General features: G+C 40.0%; 1 protein-coding gene across 1 annotated transcript; it reads right to left on the bottom strand.

The window, feature by feature from the left end:
• Positions 1–796: 796 nt before the first annotated feature.
• Positions 797–13,408, bottom strand: LOC127327263 (uncharacterized). Its single transcript, XM_071824466.1, is given in 25 exon segments — positions 797–1,091; positions 1,094–1,247; positions 1,468–1,513; positions 1,710–2,568; positions 2,679–2,732; positions 2,818–2,952; positions 3,174–3,215; positions 3,369–3,410; positions 3,723–4,835; positions 6,904–6,950; positions 8,307–8,352; positions 8,643–8,701; positions 8,822–8,858; positions 8,932–9,090; positions 9,188–9,257; positions 9,334–9,474; positions 9,778–9,930; positions 10,012–10,060; positions 10,146–10,568; positions 10,686–10,753; positions 11,201–11,284; positions 11,377–11,535; positions 11,894–12,049; positions 12,134–12,381; positions 13,081–13,408. Coding segments are annotated over 25 exon segments (4,623 nt in total). The 5' UTR covers positions 13,334–13,408; the 3' UTR covers positions 797–1,065.
• Positions 13,409–26,997: the final 13,589 nt, after the last annotated feature.

The raw sequence follows: 26,997 nt of genomic DNA, 5'->3' as shown, positions 1-26,997 counted from the left end.
GCGTCTCCCTTCTGACTCGGGGAACATTTGCACATGGAGAGAGAAATCTTGAATAGAGGGTTTTGTCGTCCGGGGTATTTAGGAAGAAGCTCAGAGACGGAACTCCAATGACATTCGGGTGAGGATGTGGAATTACTGAAGTGCGCAACTACCAGTTCACAGGCCGACCTCACAGAGGGGTGTGGCAGTGGGACCTTTCAGAAATGATCATAAAACAATCTTGAAAACCTGTAAACATTTTTTCTTCCTCCAATTCATACCAAAAGTCCAAAACCCGTTGCAGATACAGAGAAAAAGAAAGAAAACAGATACAGAAGCCAGAAGGTGAAGCAATATGTTTTGCCTCTTGCATACTCCCTGAACCAAACCAAACAAGTATAGATGTCAGTACACCAATCGAGCAGCAATGTTAACAACTGAACCAAGATTCAAGGAGAGCCATCTTAGCAAAATGCCAGAATCGTCCACTTGGAACGTATCCACCTGGTATTACCACAACAATTTCTACAACGAACGTCAACATTACCAGAACAGTTTTACCTCGAATTAGGCCATCGTCAGGGCTAACTTTTTCTTTTCGTGTGGCAAGAATAGGCCCCGTCTTCTACAGGTTAGTAGCTAACGGATGAAAAAATATTTAAATTTCCCAAATTTATGTATCTGATTCTGCCTTCTCCAGCTAGACCAAAACTGCAGTAGCCAGAATAATCGATTATTTCAAGACTGGAAGAAAATGTCCATTCCGGGTGATAGTAAAGCTATATAAGCGTCCAGAGCCATTTAGGACGCATACACATGCATCCAACCAAGGGCATCGCCATGACATAGCATTGCAATATTAACCACGTGGAAATCTCAGACAAGATAATAGAAAAGGTACTTCAGTTACTAGGCAACGTTTAGCTGGCACTACTAACTGCCACTAAGAGGGAACGTCCTGCCCCAGCTAGGCCATGTTTATAAGATTCAAGTAGCCATGGCAAAGGAACCAACCACAGGTACCGTGCTACAGCACAGAGATGTACATACTACATAGTGCAAACCCTTTATGTACAAGCCCAAAGATCAGGCGCAGCTGATTCTGGAGCAAGCTTACCACCCACCACCACCACTGCCAGAATCCCCACCCTTGTTGCTGCTGTCCCATCCACCACCACCTGCCTTGTCCCAGGAACTGCCACCACCGCCTCCTTGGCTCCCGCTCCCTTCGGCCTTGTCCGAAGATCCTTCCTTCCTAGAACCACCTTCTGAAATAACATGAGAAAGAGTGCTTTAAATCAACTTGTAAAATTAGCATAGCAAATACATGTGAACAGACAAGGAAGTGGGAAATGTGATGGGACTTCAAACACAGGATGTTCGGGGCAAAAAAACAGTGCGCACGTAGTGAAAGCACTGAAGCTTAAACACAATTGAGCTTTCAAGTGACAGTCACTGTTTGCCGCAGAGGATCCTAGGTGGGCATACCTGAACCTCCAGTTCCTTTTGACGAATTCCAGCCATCATCACTGCTCTTTCCCCATGATCCTCCTCCGCCTGCTGTAGTGTCACCAGGAGGAGCACCCCACTGACCTAGGATGGAGGATCCACTGCCAGAAGATGGCTTGCTTTGACTCCAGGTGTTGTTTCCATCCTTCTTGCCTGCCTCATCTCTACCGGATGGTTTTGGCGCTCCCCAGCTACCATTTTTGTCACTCCCCCAGCTGGACTTTTCTTCGTTGTTTCCCCACGATCCTCCCCCAACAGATCCTCCACCTCTGCCAGCAGTAGTGTCGCCAGGTGGACCACCCCACTGGCCCAGGATAGATGATCCACCGCCAGAAGGTGGCTGGCCCAGGATAGATGATCCACCGCCAGAAGGTGGCTTGTTTTGATTCCAGGTGTTGTTTCCATCCTTCTTTCCTGCCTGATCACCTCCACCAGATGGCTTCGGAGCTCCCCAGCTATCATTTTTGTCACTTCCCCAGCTGGAGTTGCCTTGTGAAAAAGCTTGATCTCCTTCGGTGTTTCCCTTTTTGCTGGCATTCCAGTCCGTCGACTGAGACCAACCACCACCACCATCTTGACTGGAGGACCTTCCCTCATTGTTGTCATTCGAGTTTCTGTAACCACCACCTCGGCCTCCGTTTCCCCTGCCAGAGCTCCAACTGCCTCCATCCCTGTCTCCTGACCCAAAGTTGTTGCCTTGATTGCGATCACCTCTACCAAAACGCCCTCTACCTCTTCCTCTGCCACCTTCAGACCTTTCTCCACCTGATCCATCATTAATATTACTTCCTCCATCCCATGACGAGTCCCCAAACCTTCCTCTCCCTCTGCCTCGATTCCCAGCTCCGAATCCACCCCTACCGAATCCAGTCTTATCATCACCATAATTTGGCTTCTTCCAAGCTGGCTCTTGATCTCCACTTGAGGAGCTTGGTTTGCCCCAAGAAGATTCCTGATGCCCAACAGAGGAACCAGAAGTGTTCCAACTCCCTCCATTTCCATTGCCCCAGGTGTCAGCTTTTTCCACTGCTGCAGTAGAAGATACTTTGCTTGCCCAGGGATCAGTTTCTTGTTCCTTGCCTACAAGAGAATCAAATATAAGCATCACAAGGTACCACAAGAAAACAAAATCAAAATGTTCACCCAAACACAGCATCAAGTATGAAGAGTTCAATAAGTCCCCTAAGCACCTTTAGGAGTAGAAACAATCTTGCTTGACCAAGGATCATCTCGTCCTTCTTCACCTAAACATGAGCATAAAAGATAAGCTTGCAGCATATACACCAACAGTCTAGCGTAAAAGTATATTTTTCTTTGTTTTACAACTACCAGATGCAGCATTCTCCGACTTAGACCCAAGGCTGCAGGATAACTCTTTCGCCTTTGTGTTCCAGCCATCATTGTTCTCGGCACCTGCAGTCGAAGTCACCTTACTTGACCAAGCATCATTTTGTTTCTCTTGGCCTACAAGATTGAGAAGTCAACATACAACTATGGCTCAAAAATCAAAACATCAAACTGAGTACTCCCTCCGTCCTAAAAAAGGATGTCTCAACTTTGTCAAAAGTTGCATGTATCTACACAATAAAACTCATCTAGATACATACATATCTACGTAAAGTGAGACATCCTTTTCTGGACAGAGGGAGTACGAAATATGGTTATTTCAATTATCTCTTCGTCACCTTTTGTAACCACCTTGCTCCCCCAAGGATCATCTTGTTCACCTACACAAGAGAATACAGGTAAGAACCTTGTAGTACTAGTATTCTCAGTATTTGGCAGATATCATCTTTGCTAAAGCCAAGGATCAAGCTGTGCTTCACCAACAGTCAAGAAGAAACTAGTCAAGAGTAATATTCCAATTATATCTTCGTCACCTTTTGTAACCACCTTGCTCCCCCAAGGATCATCTTCTTCACCTACACAAGAGAACACCGGTAAGAACCTTGTATCTTTGCTAAAGCCAAGGATCAAGTTATGCTTCACCAACAGTCAAGAGTAAACTAGTCAAGAGTAATAAAAGAGGCACAATTCTAAGCAGTATGAGAAATTTTAGTGTAAGCCTGACAAAATTAAATAAGCACAAGTACAGGTTTGATATTTCTTTAGGTCCTGATGGCAATATCAAATTGAAAGGTGATCCAAAACTTAAGTGTACATTTATACTAGAGAAAGTAGTACTCCAACCATGTCCATCTGATAACGCTACAAGTCTGAAACAGGCTACTCACCTCCAGACAGTTTTTTATCCTCCGAGCAGTTCCAGGTGGAAGTCTGATTTTCATCACATGTCTTGGTGCCTTCACTGCCACTCCAAGGCTGACTGTTTCCCCAGTTTGGTGTATCACCACTGCTCCTTTCCCTTCCAAACTCAGAGCCGCCTCCATTTCCATTTCTCCCACCATTGTCTCTTCCTCTCCCTCGTCCTCCATATTGGCCCCTTCCTCTTCCCCTGTATCCACCAGAATCTCCAACTTCGTTATCTACCTGTGTACCAGACCTCCAAGAGGGCTTTGCAGAATTGTCATTATCCCATGATCCCTTCCAGCTTTCTTGGTCATTTCTGCCACCCGAATCCCCAGATTCCCGGCCCCGGCCTCTCCCACGTCCTTGCCCAAACCCACGCCCAGCTTCAAAGTTTCCAGCAGGTCTGCTCCAGGTGCTATTCTGACTATCTCCCCCAACTGCCTCTCCCTTGTTCCAGCTTGATGAACCAGCACCCCCAGAAAATTTTGGTGTACTCCAATCACTGCCACCAAGTTGGTCTGATGATCCAGCTTTGTTCCACTCAGCTGCTTGGTCACCATTGGTGTCTTTTGACTTCTTCCCCCAGGCATCATCTTGAGCAACAGGCAAAGCATCAGACTTAGCCCAGGCATCATCATCCGAGCCGACACGAATAGCAACAGCAGTATCCCAAGACCCACTCTTGTCTGTGTCTTTCGATCCTGTCCCTTTTTCTTGATCTTGGTTTGAGTTGCCAAAAGGTTGGCCCCATCCTTGACCGTCCTCTTCCTTCTCTGGTGGCCCTGGCAAGTTTCCCCAACTATCTGCTTCCTTAACTACTTTAACCTTACTGCCCCAAGGATCTGTGTCACCACCAGTTGCCCTGTCCACCACCTTGCATGCTTCACCCCAGTTGTCACTCTTTTCACTATCCTTGTTGACTGCTGCTCCACCCCAAGAGCTGCCACCAGCATCAAATCCACTACTACCTCCAGCTGGTTTACCCCATGCATCGTCACTGGAGCTTTCCTTTTGTGTAGTGCTATTGCCCCATGGATCAGAATCACCATCAGCAGATGTTGGTTTCTTACACCAAGGATCAACTTCTGCTTCTCCATCTGAAGATGTAAAGGTGAATCAGCAAAACTATAAACACATCAACTACTGGTGAATGAACGTAAAAAAATCAACAAAACATAAGAGGAACTTTGTCATATAATATTTTGCATTGCTGCAGAGAGATGATGTCTCCAACTTCCCCGAAAGTGAAATAAATGACTACCACGCATGACACTCTCGACCTTTATATCATGCTTTAGTATGCACCATGATACAAGATCATTTCTATTGGTGCAACTTATAAAGCTCAAGGTGCATGCATTAATGCAAAATTTAGTTACCAGTTGCAACCATTAGAGATCAATATGCAAGTATTATTTGCTATAATGCAGGCCAAAGCTCATGGTGTGCTATTAATGTATGGTGGATTTTACTGTACGACTTATATCTCCATGGCATGCTGAGCAATGACACAGTTACAGTATCTGCACTTCATTGATAGGGAAAATTTGCTACAGGACACTGTTAATTTCTGACGTTTGCCACAGAACACCACTCATTTGTGTCTTTGCCAGGTACCATTACAATTGTGTGCCACATTTGCCAGAACACACCGCATGGCCAAAAACGGGAAGTTTGGCACATTGTCTTCAAAACCAGTCATAGCATGTGGTCATCCAGGGCAAAAGTGCCGAACTTTCAGTTTTTTGGCCATGCGGTGTCGTCTGGCAAATGTGCCACAAAATTGTAATGGTACCTGGCAAAGACACAATAGGTCGCAGTGTTGCGGCAAATGCCAGAAATTAACAGTGTCCTGTAGCAAATTTTCCCTTATTGATAGCACAGACCCACACCAGGGAGAGGGAGAGTTCTAATACAAACTGTTTTACTTATATCCAAACCAACCTTGACTCAGCAGATCAGTCAACATAAATAAGCGTAATATCTGGACTGAATTTACATCTAAAGCTAAGTTAGGACAACAATATCATGCCCTAGAATTTGAAACCATTCCATGCGTACTGGTTTTGTTTTCTACCACAAAGATGCAAGTGGACATGGTGTGATATAAAAAAAAATACACTGTTTGCTGTTTGACTGTGTAGTCAACTGAATCACGAGGTTATGCACAAAACACAGATTGATGTAAGCAGAGCATGGTGTTGCACGTGTAACATCGAAAAAAAGCAAAAGCCATACCCTAGTGGACAGCACAGTTGATGGGGGTGCATAAGGGATGCAGAAATTAGTTTAGAGGAACAATGGAACTAACGAATGTCAGAAGACAGACATTGCATTTGAAGTGGTGGCCAATTATTCGAATTAATGACCACTTTATTATTTATATATATCCACTAAACATCATATATCCCTGACTGCCTAGTGCAAAGGCCTGAAATATAGGTTTTTACATTGCAATGCTTACAAACAAGAGCTGCAACATATGTTAACACCAGGCTAATTATGGTATTTCTAGGGAATAGTTATCACATGAAATACAGACCCTTACAAATTACAATATAGATGTAACACGTGTAAATTTCTTTCAAATGAAAAACATATCAGACGAAGGGTACAAAAGTTGGATATTTGGGGTAACACTTCCTACAACTTAATCATCTATTGGAAGATTTTGAGATCGAAAATCTTCTAAAAGATGCCCTCCTATAAACAAGTTACTTTGTGATGTAGTTTGTTAAGAAGTCATGTTCCTTCCCATCCAACATGTTAATTCACTGTTCATCCCCTCACAGACTAAACTGATTTGTCTCATACAGCTCCTAGCAGGCCCAATCTGTCCACTAATTGGTCAAATTCTTGCACCAATCCAAAGCCTTACAAAAATTATAGAATTTACAGCTGATCAGGTGTCTAATACTTTCAAAAGAATTTCCAGTAGACTAAATGGTGCAATATCATTCTTATCAAACCAACAGAAAAATAAATGAAGCTCCAAAATATTCTACTCCCTTCGACTCATATTACTTGTCGCTAATATGGATGTATCTAAAACTAAAATGTATCTAGATACATCTATATTGGTGAAAACTAATATGGATCAGAGGGAGTACCAAGATGGAAGACTCCAAACCATACCACATAGTAAGGCCTAAAGCTAGATATTACCTGCATTCTGGGCTGGAAATGCAGAACTTGAAGGTTGCCAAGAATCACTGCAGTGAATAATAACCAATTCAGTAATAGTAATTACAATAAATGCAAACAATAATTACTCAGGCCATTTATTTCTCAAAGCGATATTAAAATTTCTAAGTGAAATAAGCCCAACCAGAAAGAATTTGATACCAACCAGTTATGTACAAGAAGCAAGATAATAGGGAACTGAGTTAGCAGTGCAAAACAAAATGAAATAAAAAAGGCTGATGGATCCTAACAAACTCACAAAGGGTACCCTAAATAAAAATATAAATACTCACTAAGGATCATCAAGTTATTGTGATCAGTGATGTACGTTCTTTTACATTCTGTGAACTTCTGGGCTATAAAGATTTAACGACCTAGAAAATTAAGAAGCTTTGAAGTAAAAAATATCAATATTCAGTATCCTATGTTCGATTAGTCAAATGCATATAGCATTGCATATTATTTTGTTTCATAACAAAAAAAAATAAAGGTGATAGTTCTAGTGCAGCATTTACTAGGATAGTAACAATAGGTATTTTTTTAGGTGAACATAATAGTTACAGTTGTTGCAGGCTTGCAGTACAGAAAACAACAGTTTTTAAGCAAGCAAAGATGTGATAGGAAATTATGAAGATCAGTAATAAAAGGTAAGATTCTTATTTAACATTTAGCCATTTGCAACAAGCCAGAAGGAAAAAATTGTTAGTACTTAGTACGAGTTGCAATCCTAGGAATTTCTCTTTTGTAATGATAGTCTTGATCTACTCATTACCAACTACAAGAACAGAAGAACGAAAAATAGAGGATCGTTAATGTGCAAACAAAAATAAATCTGGTTCATGGCACTACTCGCATAGCATACAGTACTGGTAGCTATGATTAAAGAAATCGGATACAGCAAATTACTGATTAGAAATTAAAGGTTGGCCCCTCTCTTTTCATCTTTTGTGCAACTTTTGCAGCTCAAAAACTTTAAGTTTTATATCCATTGAGTGTCCACCAACAAAAAAACCAAACGATTACTGCATATAAAAGATAGCATTACACAAAATAATACGTAAGTTCATCAACTTAAGATTATGGTTGCCATACTTTCTCCGCCAATTGCAAAGTAACTCATCTAGAATGATAGAAAGGTAATCTGAAATTGGTCCTTTTGGTTTCTCATTGTTGGTAACTGTTAACTGTTCATTAGCAAGTCAATTGCACAGTGCTGTTTTGATGGATGGGTAGGGTTGCATAAGAGGATTGCATATGTAGGTCTACCAACCCATGCCCCAACCCAGACACATATTACAAAATCTTAAAAGTCCAGTTTGGCTGGTTTACAGGAAACCAGTAATTAATATGGAATCACAAATGAAACTGAAAAAAATGAAACGAACCTGCCAAGAGATGTAAATCCATTGTCCCATGGGGTTTTGGCTGTTTCTGAACCTAAATATAAAAGCAAGATAACAAATCCATGTATTAGAAGAACAAACTGATGAGCTATTATCAAAGAATTTGAGTCTTATGCACCTTATAAAAAGTTAAACAATCAGTTTTCAATTTGTCACATCTTATAAGCTCTACTAATAGGGGACGTGGCCTCATTATAGGCAGTAGGCCAGTACCAAAGTAGCTTTGGAAAAAGATGGGCAACTTTTTTTCTTGTACACATGACAGAGATCAATCTGGCATGTAGAAATAACAAGTGTGCATATGAAACAGACACTTACCCAAAAATGATGTATCATGATTTCCAAAAGAACTAGATGGAGCACTACATGAGTTATCCCTGGCATAACATAACAAGAAGCAAATGTCATGGTGAAATCATGCCTCAATATGACGATTCACACAACACTATAACAAGCAACAAGGTAAGAGAAGCTTGAAACATGATTTAGCTGCATACCCCCTTTTAGTCGGGACTGAGAGAAACTCTGCTTGCACTGCAACATAAAACAATGAAGTAAAGCATTGCCCAAAGTATGTCTCTAATCCGAGCATACTTATCTAACTAACCTGTAACTATCTTCAGCAAAGAATCTAGCTTAACAGTTACATCATTTCGGAATATCCGAATTACACGGCAGAGATAGCCCTTCAAAGGACCCTTCCGAATACGGAGCATTTCCCCGATTGAGAAGAGTTGTTCTCTGGGTGCCCTATAAGGCCTTTCGTCTGTATGGTCAAGGAAATCAAAACAAAATTTAACTTCTGTTTCAAGCCATAAAATCTAACCATTTAAAAACATGTAAAAAAATCATGAAACACTTACTGCTACGTTGTTCATTTTGCTCAGATGGTATAAAACCCGAGTCCGAGAACATGGGAATTGGACTATCCTCCTGATACACCAAAAACAGAGTGAACAAAAGAATAGTTCTGATTCATTGACAAGCAGATGTATTACATAAAACATACCGAATTTGTCAGTTCCCTCCTTTTCTTGATATTTTCACATGACCCACATTGGGCACAGAAATATCCGCCGTTCTCACTTTCACTTTCATTATATATAAAGAGTATTCCCATGTACAAGTGTTTAACAACTCCTTGCTTACCCTGCAACATAATATTAAGCAGGTCAGTTGGGGGGCCGAGTGGAAGGAATGCTTTCACAAATACGTGAACTGCAAAGACATAATTCATAGCTATGAAGCATGTCACTACAACAACAACAATATATCATCTAAAGTACAAGATGGGTGCAACTAGCAAATATTTGACCATGAACACACAAGAATATAGAAAATATTTTAATTTAACGCTTTCATGAAAAGAAAAAAGGATGCATGCTTCCACATACTGCTAACAAAATAAAGACTTCATAATAGCTGACTTTGATAATCGGAAATTAAATTTCACCTCAACTGGTCCTTCCAGAACTTTAACTGTGTCATTCATGGATATTGTCTTCTTCTGATGGTCAACAGCTGTAAACATTTTGTCTACACATCCTCTGTTAATATCCTGCTTTCTAACTGTCACAGCAGTTCCTTCAGGACCACCCTTTAAAATCTACAAGAAAATCACTTGTTCTTAGAACAGAACACAACAGTGTGGAACTGAAGTCTGGTGTGCGCATGAGAAGAATGATACCTTAAAACCATCTTTTTCAACAGCAATAATCACCCCAAAATCTTTTCGCCTGCTCATTAGGAAATAAAATATGTTGAACCTAGTACTTAGTTGACATTGATCAGTGAATAAAGATCATAAAAAAGGGGACTCACCCAAAAAGTACAAGATCATGGAGATGGAATTGATCATCATCGCCATCACCATCATCATCATAATTCTCCGCAGAACTGGAACCTTTAAGATTTGAAGAACTGGAACCTTTAAGATTTGATGCCTTGGAGCACTTGTCTTTAGAAGATGATGATGGATTCATATCAGGCTCTCTGGACACGTTCCTTTTCTTCTGACCATAAACGCTGGAGACCCAATCCATGTCATCAGCAGAAGTTTTAGTGCTTGGACTAGAAGAGAACTTGACACGCTCAGTATCCGTTGGTTGTATCCCCCAGTAAATCAAAGAACTAAGTGCAACTCTCTTATACAGGAAACCATCTTTGAACATCAAACTATCAAGCACTTCAAAAACATCACCAGTCTGACGATCACGCTTCCTCTCAATATGAGGTGCAAAGAGCCTAGTAGGATCAGCAAGATCATGGAAAGGATGTGAAAGCCTGATTAGAAACAAATGATAGCGCAAGGCTACTGGACACAGGACAATGAAACACTGGACAAAAATCAGAAACAATTACTCTAGCTCCTGTGAACTGATTAGTCGTGGTTCTGGAACTGGAGCTCCTTTTAGGGAAATTGCACCGCCCTGCAAAAGCGAATGCATACACCTGTTAGCCAGACAAGAACATAATGCAAATATAGAACACAATGCAACCAGGCATTACACACCACAGAGTTCACTGCCATACTTTTTACTGTAACACAAAACAACATTGGTGATCAACTTTCTACGACAAAGGCAGGTGTCCAAGGTTGACGCTAAAGCCACCAACACATACAAACATAGATGCATTACCCAGATCAGCATTGCTGCCAAATGGCAAGGAAAGAATTTTGGGAAGTAGGGACAATACATAGTGAAAATCAGCTGAACTATTTTTGTGATTGACAGCCAACAGAGTTCAACAAGACAGATATGAGTTTAACTTCAGCAAGCGCAAATTGAGCTCAAGGCAGATTAAAATGTTGCAAGGCTTTTCACTGCCAAAAGAAAAAAAATAATAGAATGCAGACAAAAGTGTAAGAGCATTACAAATTTTTTCGCAATAGCTCGGAGATCAACTCTTGGTATAAGCTTTATCAACACCCTTTTCCGCCCATCATCCGCACCGACAACCTACAATTCAGAGAGATTTGTGATTTATGAACAAAGAATTTGAGAAGATATGAAGATGGTAGATCACCACACCCCCAACTGTATAACAATACCTGTGCTAGATCTCCTTTATAATTTCCAGCTTTCATGCGCACCCATGTGCCTGGAGAGACTCCAGCTGGTTTTGCACGAGGTGATAGCAAGCTAGGAACTTCAGCTGCAGGAACAGGACTGCTTCGGCTTACATAAACATTGCAAAATCCTTTGCATGCCTGTAGGAAGAGATGACCATATGGTCAGTTGGTCATTTCACAACCAAGAAATTATGTACAGCATATACATGGAGAAATCAGAGGGGAAGAAAACTTATGTCAACTGTCAAAGATGAAGTATGTTTTTCAGATTTCAAATTTTGAACTTAAAACTTTGAAAATTATACGGGAGATAGGATGAATCGAAGTGTGTGAGAGTTAAGTGGGAAAAATAAAGAATTGCTACTCACAGAAGAAAACAGGACAGTTTAAACCTTCACCAAATCTTGATTTTAAGTATTATCTTATATCATCTGAAACCACATAACCTAGTGGATCTCATGTTGTTTGATTTCAATGGAAGTATCCAAGTACGCACCTCTGTAACATCGCACGCCTTCTCAGCTTCAACAAAAACAAATCCTCTGACATGGTCAAGTGAGAACGCCGAGATAATTGGCACTTTTGTGCCATACTTCTTCAGGTCAACAAACTTCTGCATGAGGCAGAAAGCCATTTGCCGCTCACGCCCAACCTGCAATTCAGCTTACACGAATAAGCATCTAGCTACCAAATGCTAGACCAATAGAACAGAGCCAGGCGTCTAGCAACCACAAACCATGCATTTGACTCTCCAGATAATAGGCTCGTTCAAATGGGTGAACTCCTCATCCTCAGCGTCGTCATACTGGGCAGAGCCACCATGACCGGCATGTCTCACCCGACTAGAATAGCGCTGCCTGACGAACTCCTCGAGTTCGTCTCCGCTCAGCTCCTCTTCCTTCACATGCCCGAGAAATGGAAGAGGGTGTGACCTTTCAGCCCTTCTGTTGTTATCGCTTTTTCTCGGCGGCTCAGGAACGAAACCTGCAGTGTTCATTAGCAGAAGACGGTTATAAGGCCAACAAGTAGAAACAAGATTGTCTTGAGATAGTGAAGGGTAAACTGAGCATTATTAGTGCCTAGAGAGGACAATAACCTATTACAGTTCTCTGGTAATAATTGTTGTTAATAAGAAAAGGCCAAACCCTCCTACTAACACTTGAAACTGGTAATAAAAAATGGCGTGATTTGTGTGGAGGTTTTGCCGTACTGGGCGTACAAGAGAAGAACAACCATCCTAACTTTTTCTTCCCTCCCATAAAGCAAAAAAAGAAAAAGAAAAACATAATGCCGCAAAGCACTTGAAGATGCATCGTCGTCACACCATGTATAAAGATGAAAACTTCTTGTTTGGACTTGCATTAGTTAGGATTCGGTATTCTACAACTTTTAGAGTGTAACTAATAATCTTGGGCAATAGGTGAGGGATTTTGAGACGGCTATCTCAAGGGTTTACTGTTAAGAAGTAGGGGGGACAAAAACCCCAACCAACAAAAATCTACTGTGGACGAACAAAAAAACCCCACTCAACACCGAACTAAAAGAAAGGGGATCTCAATGAAAGGGCGGGGGGTTAAACGGGGCAGCATTGGTGGGAACCCTAAACCCCCACCCAATCGATCCGCGCGCCGAGGCCACCGACCGACCGCGTGGTGGTGAGGGGAAATCGGACGGGATCCTTACCGTCGTCGTCGTCGTCGAAGTCCTCCTCGGAGTCGGGCTCCTCGTCCTCCTCCTCGTACTCGTCGTCGACGCCGGCGACGTCGTCGAAGAACTGGAGGACGCCCTCGCGGCGGCCGCGCTTGGCGGCGGCTTTGTAGGAGGAGGAGGAGGGGCCCGCGCCGCCGCCGCCGCCGCCGAGGCGGCGCTTGGTGCCGGAGGCGGAGGCGCCCGGGGCGTCGGAGGCGAGCTGCTTGCCCTTCCCCGTGACCGCCATGGCGGGGAGTGGCGGAGGGATCAGCGGCGGAGTGTGGGGGGTGGGGAGTGGGGAATGGGGAACGGCCTGGCGGAGGAGGACAGGAAGAGGGTTTTAAGCCAGGAGACCCTCCGGCTCCGTCTCCGAGGAGTGGTCGTTTGCAGATGCCCCCCTCGAATGCTCTGTAATTACGATGCGGTGGGTGGCCGGCGCGGCGCAGGTTGGGCGTGAGTGGGATTCTGTCAGTGGCGGCGTCGACGTGGCTATGATCATCCACTTTTTCGATGAGGAAGAATTTGGAAAGAGAAAAAAAAGGTTTTTAATGAGTTTTAGTTTATCTTCTTTGTTTTCTTTTTCTGTTCGGGTTTACATTTTATAATCTGGTGCATTTTCTAGCAGTATATTACTCCAATTGAATTCGGGATAACGCAATTTAGTAACCGCGTACTAAGCGTCCAAGCCTATAAGGTCCGCTTACTACGAGTCATAGTACCAACTATGTATACAAGAAGGAAAGAAAACATACTCCGAGAGAAGAAACAACAACAAGCAGAAATGCAAATGGATGCTTGAAAATAGCATGGTTATGACAACTACTGATGGAAAATGGGGGAGGGTGGTGGGAAGGATCGAAGAGAGCCATCATGGTAGGAGGAAATGTAGCTTAGTTGATGGTGCCTATTGTTAGAGGAGAATTGGAAACTGTTATAGCTTCTCATTTTGGAGATGGAAAGGAACGAGAGTTTGAGGTATATAGATCCACTGAATGGCAATGTGCTAAGATCATACAGTAGTACATTGTTATATGTCCTCGCCTCATAAAAACAAGAGTGGAACCCTCTCTACCTCCCTCCCAACAAAAGTAAAAAAAAATCAGATAAAAGCTTTCAAATCTATAGATCTCTTTCAATTCCCATGGAGACAGTGGAACCACTTCCACCATGCATCTTTCACCGAAGAGGCAGTAAGGTGAGTCGTGATGGATAAGAAGGGGATGTGAGGATACACGACTAACCGTGGCCTTTCATTTCAATAGAAACAAGTGGGACACGCAAAGGAGGCAGAGTTAGCGAACAAGCACCAATTGCTTTCAAAAGTTTACTTTGGAGCAAAGGCTACAAGTGCCTTGTTATTTATGAAAAATTGAAAAATTGATGTCAAAGTTTCAATAAAATATGAAAAATACCTACATTTAGCCAACAATCTTCTTGGTGGTGGGCGCCGAGCAAAAGTCCTCCCGACTGGCGGTAGCACCACACACACGACGTGATGGTCCCCTCCATGTGGTTCTCAACGCCTAAACCAAGGCACGATGGTTGGATGTAATATCCCAGGTAATGGGGTTACAAAAATAGAGGAAACAGATGTGTGCATTGCATTCATGCATAGAAAATCTGGGGAATTTTCGCGCTTTAAAGTAAAACAGTCACAGTAACTGAAGTTTCACTTGACCTTGGTGGAATTGAAGTAGTTCATCAAGTCAAGCGCTATAAACCTCAATGTGACTTTGTTAAAACCTTGTTTTGGGTAAAGATGATTTGATCTACGGGGTTAGATCAAATGGAACTAATAATCAACACAACAACACTCTACTCAATGATCAATTGCTTGATCTTATAAAAGATCATAATATGGAATTCCTTGCCATAACATAGGAACATCCATTTATTTGGAAATCAAGTAACAATAATTGGAGAAACTATTCTTCACTTATCTTCTCCATGTCTTAAACTAATCCTTGATCCTACCATGAACCTCATGGTATTCATTCTATTTCAATCTTGGAAATAAGACAAGGAGATCAACTCTAGAAGTATATATTCTTCTCCATTCCAAATAGTTAAGAATCAAACCCAGAGAGGTGAGAGTTCTATTATAATTATTAGAGAAGCATTAACAAACCTTGAGTTAAACCTTGGATATGCATCCAAGTATTCTAATCATCATCTTCAAGAGGAACCCTAGAGTATTATTCAAGTACTTCCCCAAATGAGAGAGAGACCACTCATACTAATCTTAGTTTTACCTATTCAAGAATAAAGGACAACATTTGAACTAAAGTATTAAGAGATTAACCATTTCATCTTGAAGTAGTGAGATAACCAAATACCAAATGGAATTAGACTATATCCATGAATTAGTGAAATAAGGATAGGACTAATCCAATTAAGTTAGACAATTGAATCTTTAGCTCAGCAACCTAAATAAATATTAGGAGTACACCATAAACCCTAGAATCACCATCCCTATATGAGAGAGAGCTCAAGCTTTTGTACTACACTCAAGTTAGTTGAGACAATACTTGAGTTTGAAGGAAAGAACTATCCATATACCCAGATGATAATATCAACATTGTCTAAGTAGAACCCTAGCATAATATCTCTATTCTCCTGGGATATAAACTAATGAGACAACCATAGAAGTTCCATTCTAGAAAGTGAACTAGAAGTACTATACCCTAGCTGATCAAGACAATGCTTGATCATAGAAGTGAGAAACTCATTTCATAAGAGATACTTTAGGAAGCCAAACCTTGATCATTATCAATTGGTGAATGATCATAAACCCTAAGAACTTGAGGTATGTGAGGATAAGTTAAACCCTACTAGTATAAGTAGATCCCATTTACACATGAAATTATAGGGAGATCACTAGTAAGAAACCCTAGACTTATATCCCAACCTTAACTTGTGAATCACTTGGTGATCATAAGTAGAATCCTACCATCTCTATACTTCATAAATTAAACAACCTAAGAAAACCTTAGAGTTAAACTCTATGCTTTATATGGTGAGAAACCATATACCCATATGACCAAAGTTAACTATAAAAAGAACTATAACCAATGTAGTTACTTAAATGATAAATTGAGGTTAATAATAGAAGCCAATTGGTAGAAGATTAAACCAATTCCCAAATCCTTGGTAATAAGAGAAGCACATAAAATATTAAGCAAGTAACCATCTTATCATGGTTAGGGGAGATTAAACCTAGCACATGTAATATAATGTCATACCAATTCTATAAACTAGAATTTCATCTCAACCCTAGTTTATGCATCACTATGGTGATCATAATATGAACCTAGGCCATAATTAAGATTCAAACCAATTGCTAATAGGTAAACCTAATTAGAACCCTAGAATTGCACTCTAGCTAAAACCTATACTTAATTATGGAGCATAAGATAAACCTAGTTGAAACCCTTTAGTTAAACCATGTATGGTTCTCAACCACTTATCATTATAACCAAAACCAAACCATGATGAGGGCAATATTTACTCTAGGTAGGTCAAAGGATTAAGAGACCATAACACTAATGTTAGTTTTAATATGGGTTATCATCAAACCTACAAAACATTAATAAAATGTTGATCACATGAAATAATATGCAAGTGATTAAACCCTCAAATGGAAACCCAGATACAATAACAATCTCTGAAAAACTTTGAGATGAAAGTATCCACTCCCATAATTCTAAGCAGAATTGATTGCATAGCAAAAGGAGAATTAAAGGGAACATCTAAAATTTATGATTAAATTGTTATTTTGAATAAGTCACTAATATGCAATATAATCTCATCTAAAATAATTGTTCCAATAGAATATTGGTATGAAAGGCAGGAAACTAAATCTTGATTGAAAATTTGCATAATTGAAAGATCTGCAAAAGAAAACCAAACCCAAATATGAATTTCAATGGATAAATATAAAACAGGAAAATAAAAACAGAAAAGAAAAATAGGAGGAACACTTACCTGGCCGTGCAGCCGTGAAGTGGCCTAGCACTGGCCCAAGCCTGAGCCCAAAACCAGCCCACCTAGCAGCCCAATACCCCTTCGTGGAAATATCAACACGAGGAGCTCGTCCTCATCCTCTCCTCCCGCATGCCGGCCAGCACGACGCCGTGCTCTTCCTCCTCTCTCTCGCTGTCGACTCCCCTGGGCGCCAATTCGTGACGAGGCTCGTCTCTGGAGCCTATAAATACCCCACGACGAACCCCTGGCTCGTTTTCTTCCTCCTTGCTCCAATTCTTCCCCAATACCGAAACCCTGGCACCGCTAAACTCCATTACCGCCGGCGATGGAGGCCTTCCCAAGCCAAGCCGTGACCACCAACGTGACCGCCGTCATCGACTTGTTCTTCCTGCAAGAGGAATTGAGCCACCATGCCCGGCATCGCCGTCGGTGATCTCATCTTCTCCGACGCCGGCATCAAGCTATTCCGGCGACTGCCACCTCCCCTGGCCTCGCCGACAAGCCCTTCGTGTTCTGGGTGAGTCCCTGAACCTCCTGCGCATCCTAGCCCGCTTGTTCATGCCCAGCATCGCCGTAGCATCAGGCACCTGCGAGCGCCGCCGCTCGGGCCTCTCCGTCGTGGTTGCTCCGGTGACCAAACCGGGGCGGCGCTAGTACTGTTCGAATCACCGCATCGTGCTGAGTCTCGTGGTGTGGTTGATTTGGCCGCGGGGTGGGCGTAACGCCGGCGACCATCGCCAGTTCCCGCCGGCCAGAGACCTCCTCGCCACCGTGGCGATTTTGACTCGGTCAAATCCCACGTGGCGGGTGAGGTGGACAGACCCCACCAGTCATAGACTGTGGGTGTGTTCTGTCCGGGTAGGTTTAGTATTTCCTTTCCGTTTTAATTCAAATCCAATTATTGCTGCAACTTCAAATAAATTTAGAAAATCCGAATTAAGTTAGAAAAAATATAAATGAGATATTAAAATTCCTAGAAAAGAAAACTCTATCCAATAAAAATATAAAAGGAAATTTTTATTTTTAATAAAAATTTACTTATTTAATGCTTGTTAATTAAGCCTTTATTTTTAATTTCAAATTCAATTAAAATTCAATAATTAGTAAAAAAATCTCATAAAATAAATAAAAACCAGTAAGTAAATAAGGAAAACATTAAAATTAGTTTTCCTTTTCTATTAACTTATAAAATCCTTATTAGGAGGATTTAAAACCATGAATTAATAAATACCTTAATTATTAATTATTTAAAAATAATAAAATATCAAATTTAATATTATTTTTATTTCAAATTTATTAATAACTTCAACTTTATCAATGAAGTTATTAATCCAATAATCATAGGGTTATTAGCAAACCCTAATTCCATATGGAATAATATTATAATCCTATCATTTCATGTTGAACTCTAAAACCCTAAATTAATTAGGAACCCTAGTTCCATTATTACATACGAACCCTAATTTGTTTCTAACCTAAACCCAAAGTTAGAACATGTGATCATGATACCTTCTTTCAAATCATAGAAACATAGTAGCAACTAAATAATTGTCTTGGCCACATAAAATGTAGAAGACCTATCACTAATACATGGGTATCCCACATGTTCATCTTCATCAGACCTAGTTAATCTAGTGGGGTCAACCAAGTGAAAACCCTAGATCCTATTACCAAAGCCATCATCCTTATTGACCCCTAATTAGCATCACACCATTGTGATGAACCTTAATAGCAACCATACCTACTATTTTACATTACGTAACACCTGCTCCACTAAACCCTACTAGTGTTGGATACTTATGAACCATCCTATTTAGAAACCAACTATTTAACTTAGGGAAATAAATAGCAAACCTAAACAACCTCAACCTAATTAATATACTTCTTATTACTTAAGAAGTATGTTCTTCAAAAGTTATTCTTTTGAAGTAAATAAAGAATCATCACGAACCCTGCTTATAAAGACCTATCAACCTTAGCTAGCTATCACTAGCAAGATAAAACCACCTTAACAACAACCATGTATAATGAATTGCTTAGGATGCCTAGGCATTAACTCAATCCATACAAGCCCTAGTTATTAATGAATCCAACCCTGTTTGGATCCATCTACTACTTACACCAGAAACCAATTAAAACCATAGAAAACCATAGAACTCCACCACCCTAATTATCATACTTGTTCTTTATCAAAGAACATGTTCTTCAAAAGTTATTCTTTTGAAGTATATGATAATTAATCATTAACCATGCCATATAGGGCTAAAACCAACCAATATTCATTAAATGTTAGGATTACACCAAACCTTATTGTTGTGTGCTATTATTGTTGTTATTATGATTTATTACAGCACCTGCTTATGATAACAAGCAACCAATTCTGAATAAGAACCTTGTTTGTGAATCATTCTAAAAGTGCAACACACCCTGAACCAATCATTACAACTCACTGATCCTAAATCATCGGGGTTAGATCACGCTTAGAGCGATTGCATCTCATTCTTATGCATTATTGCATCCTTGCCAATCTTTTAAACATCGTCCTTACCGGACGATGATGCTATTTCAGAATTTGGAGTTAATACGCATCGAAGACCTTGTCTGCATAATCTTGCAGTCAAGAAAGGCAAGTTCATCACTTGCTCATGTCATTTGAGTATTTTTATCAAATTACTTGCAAAGTATTATGGTTATCACTATTGCACAAAAAATCAAAACCACTACTTTCATAACTATGAATATGACTATGTGGTGGGCAATGGAACCATGGATTGTGTTGATATGGTGGAGGTTCCATTGCACGGGTTTATATCCATCTAGGATTAAACAACAAATGTCGCCAGTGATTCTTGTGCCGTAATAACCGTGTTAACCATAAGATCCGGAGTGGGACGGAGTAGTCAAAAGTGTTTCCACCTCTCGTTCATCAACGGATGCGCTTTACCGTAGACTCTTGTATCTGTCGGCGGCAAGCGGTAGGCTGGGGAAGCCTTAAGTCCCCACGGCACAGTCCGTAGACACTTGTCGTTCGAAGAACAAGCGGTAGGTCGGAAGCCTTAAGTCCCCACGGTATTGCGGTCTATGATGGGTTGCAGCCACCGGCGTAGGAGTGTATGGTAGAGCCCAAGATCGTTGTCGTGGTCGGGGTCCACCCTGAAATTACGGGAATAATGGGACCGACGTGGACCCAGGGTCGGCGCATGCAACAAAGGGTGGGTGTTCGAGGTAGCGGAGGAACATGATTGGCTAGACCTTATACCGGGCCCCACACCAAAGGAAGTGTGGACGAGAACTAGACTCGGTTGGCACCAAGGTTAAGATCTCTTATGGGTAAAGCAACACACCTCTGCAGAGTGTAAAGAACCGTGACCTGTCACTCCCTGTTCCGGGATATGGAACTGCGAACGCGGCCGGAAAGGAGCTCCATGAAGTTCTAGTAAACCGGTGAAGGCTGACGGACATAGTTCTTCTGAATAAAAGCAACCTTTTGAAGAAGTGATTATGAAAACCTGCATTGGTGTTAGACTTTCTGGTCTAATGCTGTAGCTAGAGCATTAAACACCTCTTTCCTATAATGAACTTGTTGAGTACGCTCGTACTCATCCCACTCTTAAATCCCCTGCTTAGGTATGGAGGCATCCAAGGAGGATCTACAGTGCAACTCAAATGCCGAGGAGTCAACAACTACTTCAAGAGACAGGACCCTATCAGAGGAGTCAGATACCACATCCAACAAGGAGAAAACCTAGTTTAGCCATAGAAGGGAACTAGCTTCCTAAACCTAGCTCCTATTTAGCTAGAATCTATTCTTAGCCTCTATAGCTAGTTAAATACTCTACAAATAATGTTCGTGTTAGGATTAGACTACGAGTCGTTCTTCTGGAGTTATTTGCAATTTTACCTCATTGTAAAGTAGGAGGCTGTGATGATCTTATGTAACAGAGTCCATGTTGTAATTCTATAGACATGCCTTGGACCCGCATATGTTTCTGTTGTACCACTCTGAGCGATATAATACTAGTGGAACGGTGTTTCATTGGTGTTATATCAGACTTGCATACTACACCATGCAGTGGTATGCCGGGTCACCACAGTTGGTATCAGAGCAAATGCTTTGACCCTAGGATTAAAACCCTTTAAAGGAGACCTATAGGATTGGTAGTGTCTATAGGAAGTTATCCTAGGTAAACCAAATACTTCTTATGACTTGAGATGGATATTCACTTGAGAATAATCCTGACACACTTGAGACAACATTTCTTACCTAACTTACCAAGATAAAGTACAGTTAGTCAGCTAATCTCAAATATGCAGTATACCATTAAGTCATTAAAACAATAGATGAGTAGATCACAGTTGGTATACAATACATGGTAGTCCAAAGAGAGGATACAACCATAAGGAAGATATCCTATTGGAACATGTGTACCAACATATGTTATGATTAAGTAAGAGTTATCCAGACCTGTAATAGGAGTAATATCAAGGGATGAAGTTAATTAAGATATCCTAATAGAAAATGTAGACCAAGTTAAGTAATGGGTAAGTAAATGATCTAGATGTGTGAAACAATTGATAGTAAGTGATAACTATGAGTTATTTAAGGTAGTATAGACCATGATGAGTCAATCATGGGAGGTAAGGAAGAGAGATAGGAATAAAAACTTGTCTACTTACATGGTAGAGTTGCTAGTCATATATGTTTCACTTGAGAATCATTATGTGATGAAGTAGAACCTCTAAAGTATTTAGGAGGAGAATAATTAGAAGCCAGTTGTTCAACAATAGTGCAAGATTTATACTCCAACACCATGGGAAGTGTGCCAAGCACATCATGACCATATAATTATGATAGAAACACTTGAAAGTAGAGGAGCTATATTCCAATAGTTATGTGTTTAGTGTAGCAATGTTAGAACCTAGACATATCATGTGAGATAGTCCTCAATAAAATGAAGGTTAAGTAGTACTTCCAAAGAAAATTAGGTTAACCTTAACTATCCTAGACCAATTTGTTTCAAGTTTATCTCATTGCAATTGTGCAATTAAGGTAAAGGTTGAGACAAATAGTAGAATCCCTATATTCGTGCTATGTATCACGATATAAACCTATCTTATGTGGTGTATATACTACACATCAGAGCCTGATGTTTAGAGATGTCTTACTCAACTATTATATTCAGGCTTATGATGGTGTGTATTATAAGCACAAAGCTGAATCTTTTTGGATTTTATTGGATTTTCATTGTTTGACTAGATCCATACATGAAGTTTGACTTTGATATGCAAATGCATGTTGCAATATCAAGTCCTTACTTGGTGCGATAGATCTAGAGGGTAATGGTAAACGTGTGAGGAAGTGACGAATTCTGGAAGATTCCGAAGATAAGATGAAGGTTCATCAGAAGAAATGAGTAAAGTTGTGGGAAGCAACCACAATACTCTGAAGGAAGTACAATCAGAAACTCATGCTTACCTTAATAGAGGAGTACTTTAGTACATAAGAAGCATGAAGGTGAGAAAGATAATGATTATGGTGAAGCTCAAGCAGATCCATAATTAATATAGAAGAGGGAATGCATGGGAAATCACCTTGGATACTATATTCATAGTGGTTTTCTTGCAAAATAAACCCTAAATGAAGAAAGATGACCTATGAAACCATAGCAGATATAAGAAGACCATAGTTGATATCAGAAGACCACAATTGGTATAGGATCAATATTGCGAGATAAAGCAGAAGATGTCTCGTCAGCTTGATCGTAACCTATAACAGAATCCATTTTTTAGATATCAAATAGCCACAGTTGGTATAATAACCACAAATGTATCGCTTGGTATTACAAATAGTCCACGATTTAATTAGTTGTAACAAAAGTTTGTGAACAAATAAAAATCTTGTCAGCCAAATAGCTAGATCTATAAACATTTAGTCAAAGGATTCACAGTGGATGTCCACAATTGAGTGGATACACCACAAAGTTTCTTCGCAAAACCTTAGAGGAATATAAATTATAAACAAGACCTAGATCAATATTCTAACTATCAATTCAATGGTTGGAATAAAAGGAGTTGAAGACCATAAGAAAACTCAAAGGGGTAGAGTAAAGATTGAGATGGATGTACAATAACTCAATACTTTAAGCTAGATAGAAGCAGAAGGTCTGAACTAAGAGGAAGTTCGATCTTATTTTTCATAAGATTGTTGAACATTACTTTCAGAAGGATGTCAGACCAGAAGCCGAGGTTCATACCTCGAGGAAGTAAGAAGTGGACTATAACTTGAGAAAGTGAGTAAAATTTACTCAGAAGTACGGAAACTCAAGTAAGCTAAGTATAATGAAGTTGGACGAAGGAAATACCGTAGACCAATAAAGCCCAAGATGGTCAAAGAATGAAGAGGATTGAACATACCAATATCAAAGACTAATAAAATGATTCCTTTCAAGGAACCTAAAGAACACAAAATAGTTATAGGTATCAACTATAAACCATGATTGGATGGACTAAATGAGTCTAATCCATTCTTAGAGGAATAAATCACCATGACCAATTCCATAGTAAGTACCTTACCAAGTACCATTACTGCAATTTTTGGTAGTAAGGGAAAACAAAGACCTATTAGGAGTATGTTGTTAAATTAGTCCTCAGTTGAGACCAGCAGCACCAGAAGAAGTCTCAATCATTGAATCTTCAATGAGAAAGGAAACAAGCTTATAGAGTTGGAAGAAATCAATGAATCAAAGTAAGAACCATGGTTCAGAGACAAACCCTAATGGATTCCAGGAAGAATCTGGACAAGGGATATATTCAATTATATCTAGTGAGATCAATACGGAGTTCGAGAAAAGTCATAGTCTGCACAAGTCAGACCCACACTTCGGAAACGTGAGAGAGATCAAACTTCGAGGACGAAGTTTAGTTTAAGGGGTAGAGACTGTAATATCCCAGGTAATGGGGTTACAAAAATAGAGGAAACAGATGTGTGCATTGCATTCATGCATAGAAAATCTGGGGAATTTTCGCGCTTTAAAGTAAAACAACACAAAGAATCGAAGTTTCACTTGACCTTGGTGGAATTGAAGTAGTTCATCAAGTCAAGCGCTATAAACCTCAATGTGACTTTGTTAAAACCTTGTTTTGGGTAAAGATGATTTGATCTACGGGGTTAGATCAAATGGAACTAATAATCAACACAACAACACTCTACTCAATGATCAATTGCTTGATCTTATAAAAGATCATAATATGGAATTCCTTGCCATAACATAGGAACATCCATTTATTTGGAAATCAAGTAACAATAATTGGAGAAACTATTCTTCACTTATCTTCTCCATGTCTTAAACTAATCCTTGATCCTACCATGAACCTCATGGTATTCATTCTATTTCAATCTTGGAAATAAGACAAGGAGATCAACTCTAGAAGTATATATTCTTCTCCATTCCAAATAGTTAAGAATCAAACCCAGAGAGGTGAGAGTTCTATTATAATTATTAGAGAAGCATTAACAAACCTTGAGTTAAACCTTGGATATGCATCCAAGTATTCTAATCATCATCTTCAAGAGGAACCCTAGAGTATTATTCAAGTACTTCCCCAAATGAGAGAGAGACCACTCATACTAATCTTAGTTTTACCTATTCAAGAATAAAGGACAACATTTGAACTAAAGTATTAAGAGATTAACCATTTCATCTTGAAGTAGTGAGATAACCAAATACCAAATGGAATGAGACTATATCCATGAATTAGTGAAATAAGGATAGGACTAATCCAATTAAGTTAGACAATTGAATCTTTAGCTCAGCAACCTAAATAAATATTAGGAGTACACCATAAACCCTAGAATCACCATCCCTATATGAGAGAGAGCTCAAGCTTTTGTACTACACTCAAGTTAGTTGAGACAATACTTGAGTTTGAAGGAAAGAACTATCCATATACCCAGATGATAATATCAACATTGTCTAAGTAGAACCCTAGCATAATATCTCAGGTATTCTCCTGGGATATAAACTAATGAGACAACCATAGAAGTTCCATTCTAGAAAGTGAACTAGAAGTACTATACCCTAGCTGATCAAGACAATGCTTGATCATAGAAGTGAGAAACTCATTTCATAAGAGATACTTTAGGAAGCCAAACCTTGATCATTATCAATTGGTGAATGATCATAAACCCTAAGAACTTGAGGTATGTGAGGATAAGTTAAACCCTACTAGTATAAGTAGATCCCATTTACACATGAAATTATAGGGAGATCACTAGTAAGAAACCCTAGACTTATATCCCAACCTTAACTTGTGAATCACTTGGTGATCATAAGTAGAATCCTACCATCTCTATACTTCATAAATTAAACAACCTAAGAAAACCTTAGAGTTAAACTCTATGCTTTATATGGTGAGAAACCATATACCCATATGACCAAAGTTAACTATAAAAAGAACTATAACCAATGTAATTACTTAAATGATAAATTGAGGTTAATAATAGAAGCCAATTGGTAGAAGATTAAACCAATTCCCAAATCCTTGGTAATAAGAGAAGCACATAAAATATTAAGCAAGTAACCATCTTATCATGGTTAGGGGAGATTAAACCTAGCACATGTAATATAATGTCATACCAATTCTATAAACTAGAATTTCATCTCAACCCTAGTTTATGCATCACTATGGTGATCATAATATGAACCTAGGCCATAATTAAGATTCAAACCAATTGCTAATAGGTAAACCTAATTAGAACCCTAGAATTGCACTCTAGCTAAAACCTATACTTAATTATGGAGCATAAGATAAACCTAGTTGAAACCCTTTAGTTAAACCATGTATGGTTCTCAACCACTTATCATTATAACCAAAACCAAACCATGATGAGGGCAATATTTACTCTAGGTAGGTCAAAGGATTAAGAGACCATAACACTAATGTTAGTTTTAATATGGGTTATCATCAAACCTACAAAACATTAATAAAATGTTGATCACATGAAATAATATGCAAGTGATTAAACCCTCAAATGGAAACCTAGATACAATAACAATCTCTGAAAAACTTTGAGATGAAAGTATCCACTCCCATAATTCTAAGCAGAATTGATTGCATAGCAAAAGGAGAATTAAAGGGAACATCTAAAATTTATGATTAAATTGTTATTTTGAATAAGTCACTAATATGCAATATAATCTCATCTAAAATAATTGTTCCAATAGAATATTGGTATGAAAGGCAGGAAACTAAATCTTGATTGAAAATTTGCATAATTGAAAGATCTGCAAAAGAAAACCAAACCCAAATATGAATTTCAATGGATAAATATAAAACAGGAAAATAAAAACAGAAAAGAAAAATAGGAGGAACACTTACCTGGCCGTGCAGCCGTGAAGTGGCCTAGCACTGGCCCAAGCCTGAGCCCAAAACCAGCCCACCTAGCAGCCTGATACGTCTCCGACGTATCGATAATTTCTTATGTTCCATGCCACATTATTGATGTTATCTACATGTTTTATGCACACTTTATGTCATATTCGTGCATTTTCTGGAACTAACCTATTAACAAGATGCCGAAGTGCCGATTCTTTGTTTTCTGCTGTTTTTGGTTTCGTAAATCCTAGTAAGGAAATATTCTCGGAATTGGACGAAATCAAAGCCCTGGGGGCCTATTTTCTCACGAAGCTTCCGTAAGTCCGAAGGAGAGACGAAGAGGGGCCACGGAGGGGCCACTCCCTAGGGCGGCGCGGCCCCCTTGGCCGCGCGGCCCTGTGGTGTGGGGCCCCGTGCCGCCTCTTGACCTGCCCTTCCGCCTATAAAAAGTCTCCGTGACGAAACCCCCGCACCGAGAGCCACGATACGGAAAACCTTCCAGAGACGCCGCCGCCGCCGATCCCATCTCTGGGATCCAGAGATCGCCTCCGG

The sequence above is a fragment of the Lolium perenne genome, chromosome 1, assembly GCF_019359855.2.
Source record: "Lolium perenne isolate Kyuss_39 chromosome 1, Kyuss_2.0, whole genome shotgun sequence".
NCBI lineage: Eukaryota > Viridiplantae > Streptophyta > Magnoliopsida > Poales > Poaceae > Lolium > Lolium perenne.
This window is presented reverse-complemented; position numbering and strand designations above follow the sequence as displayed.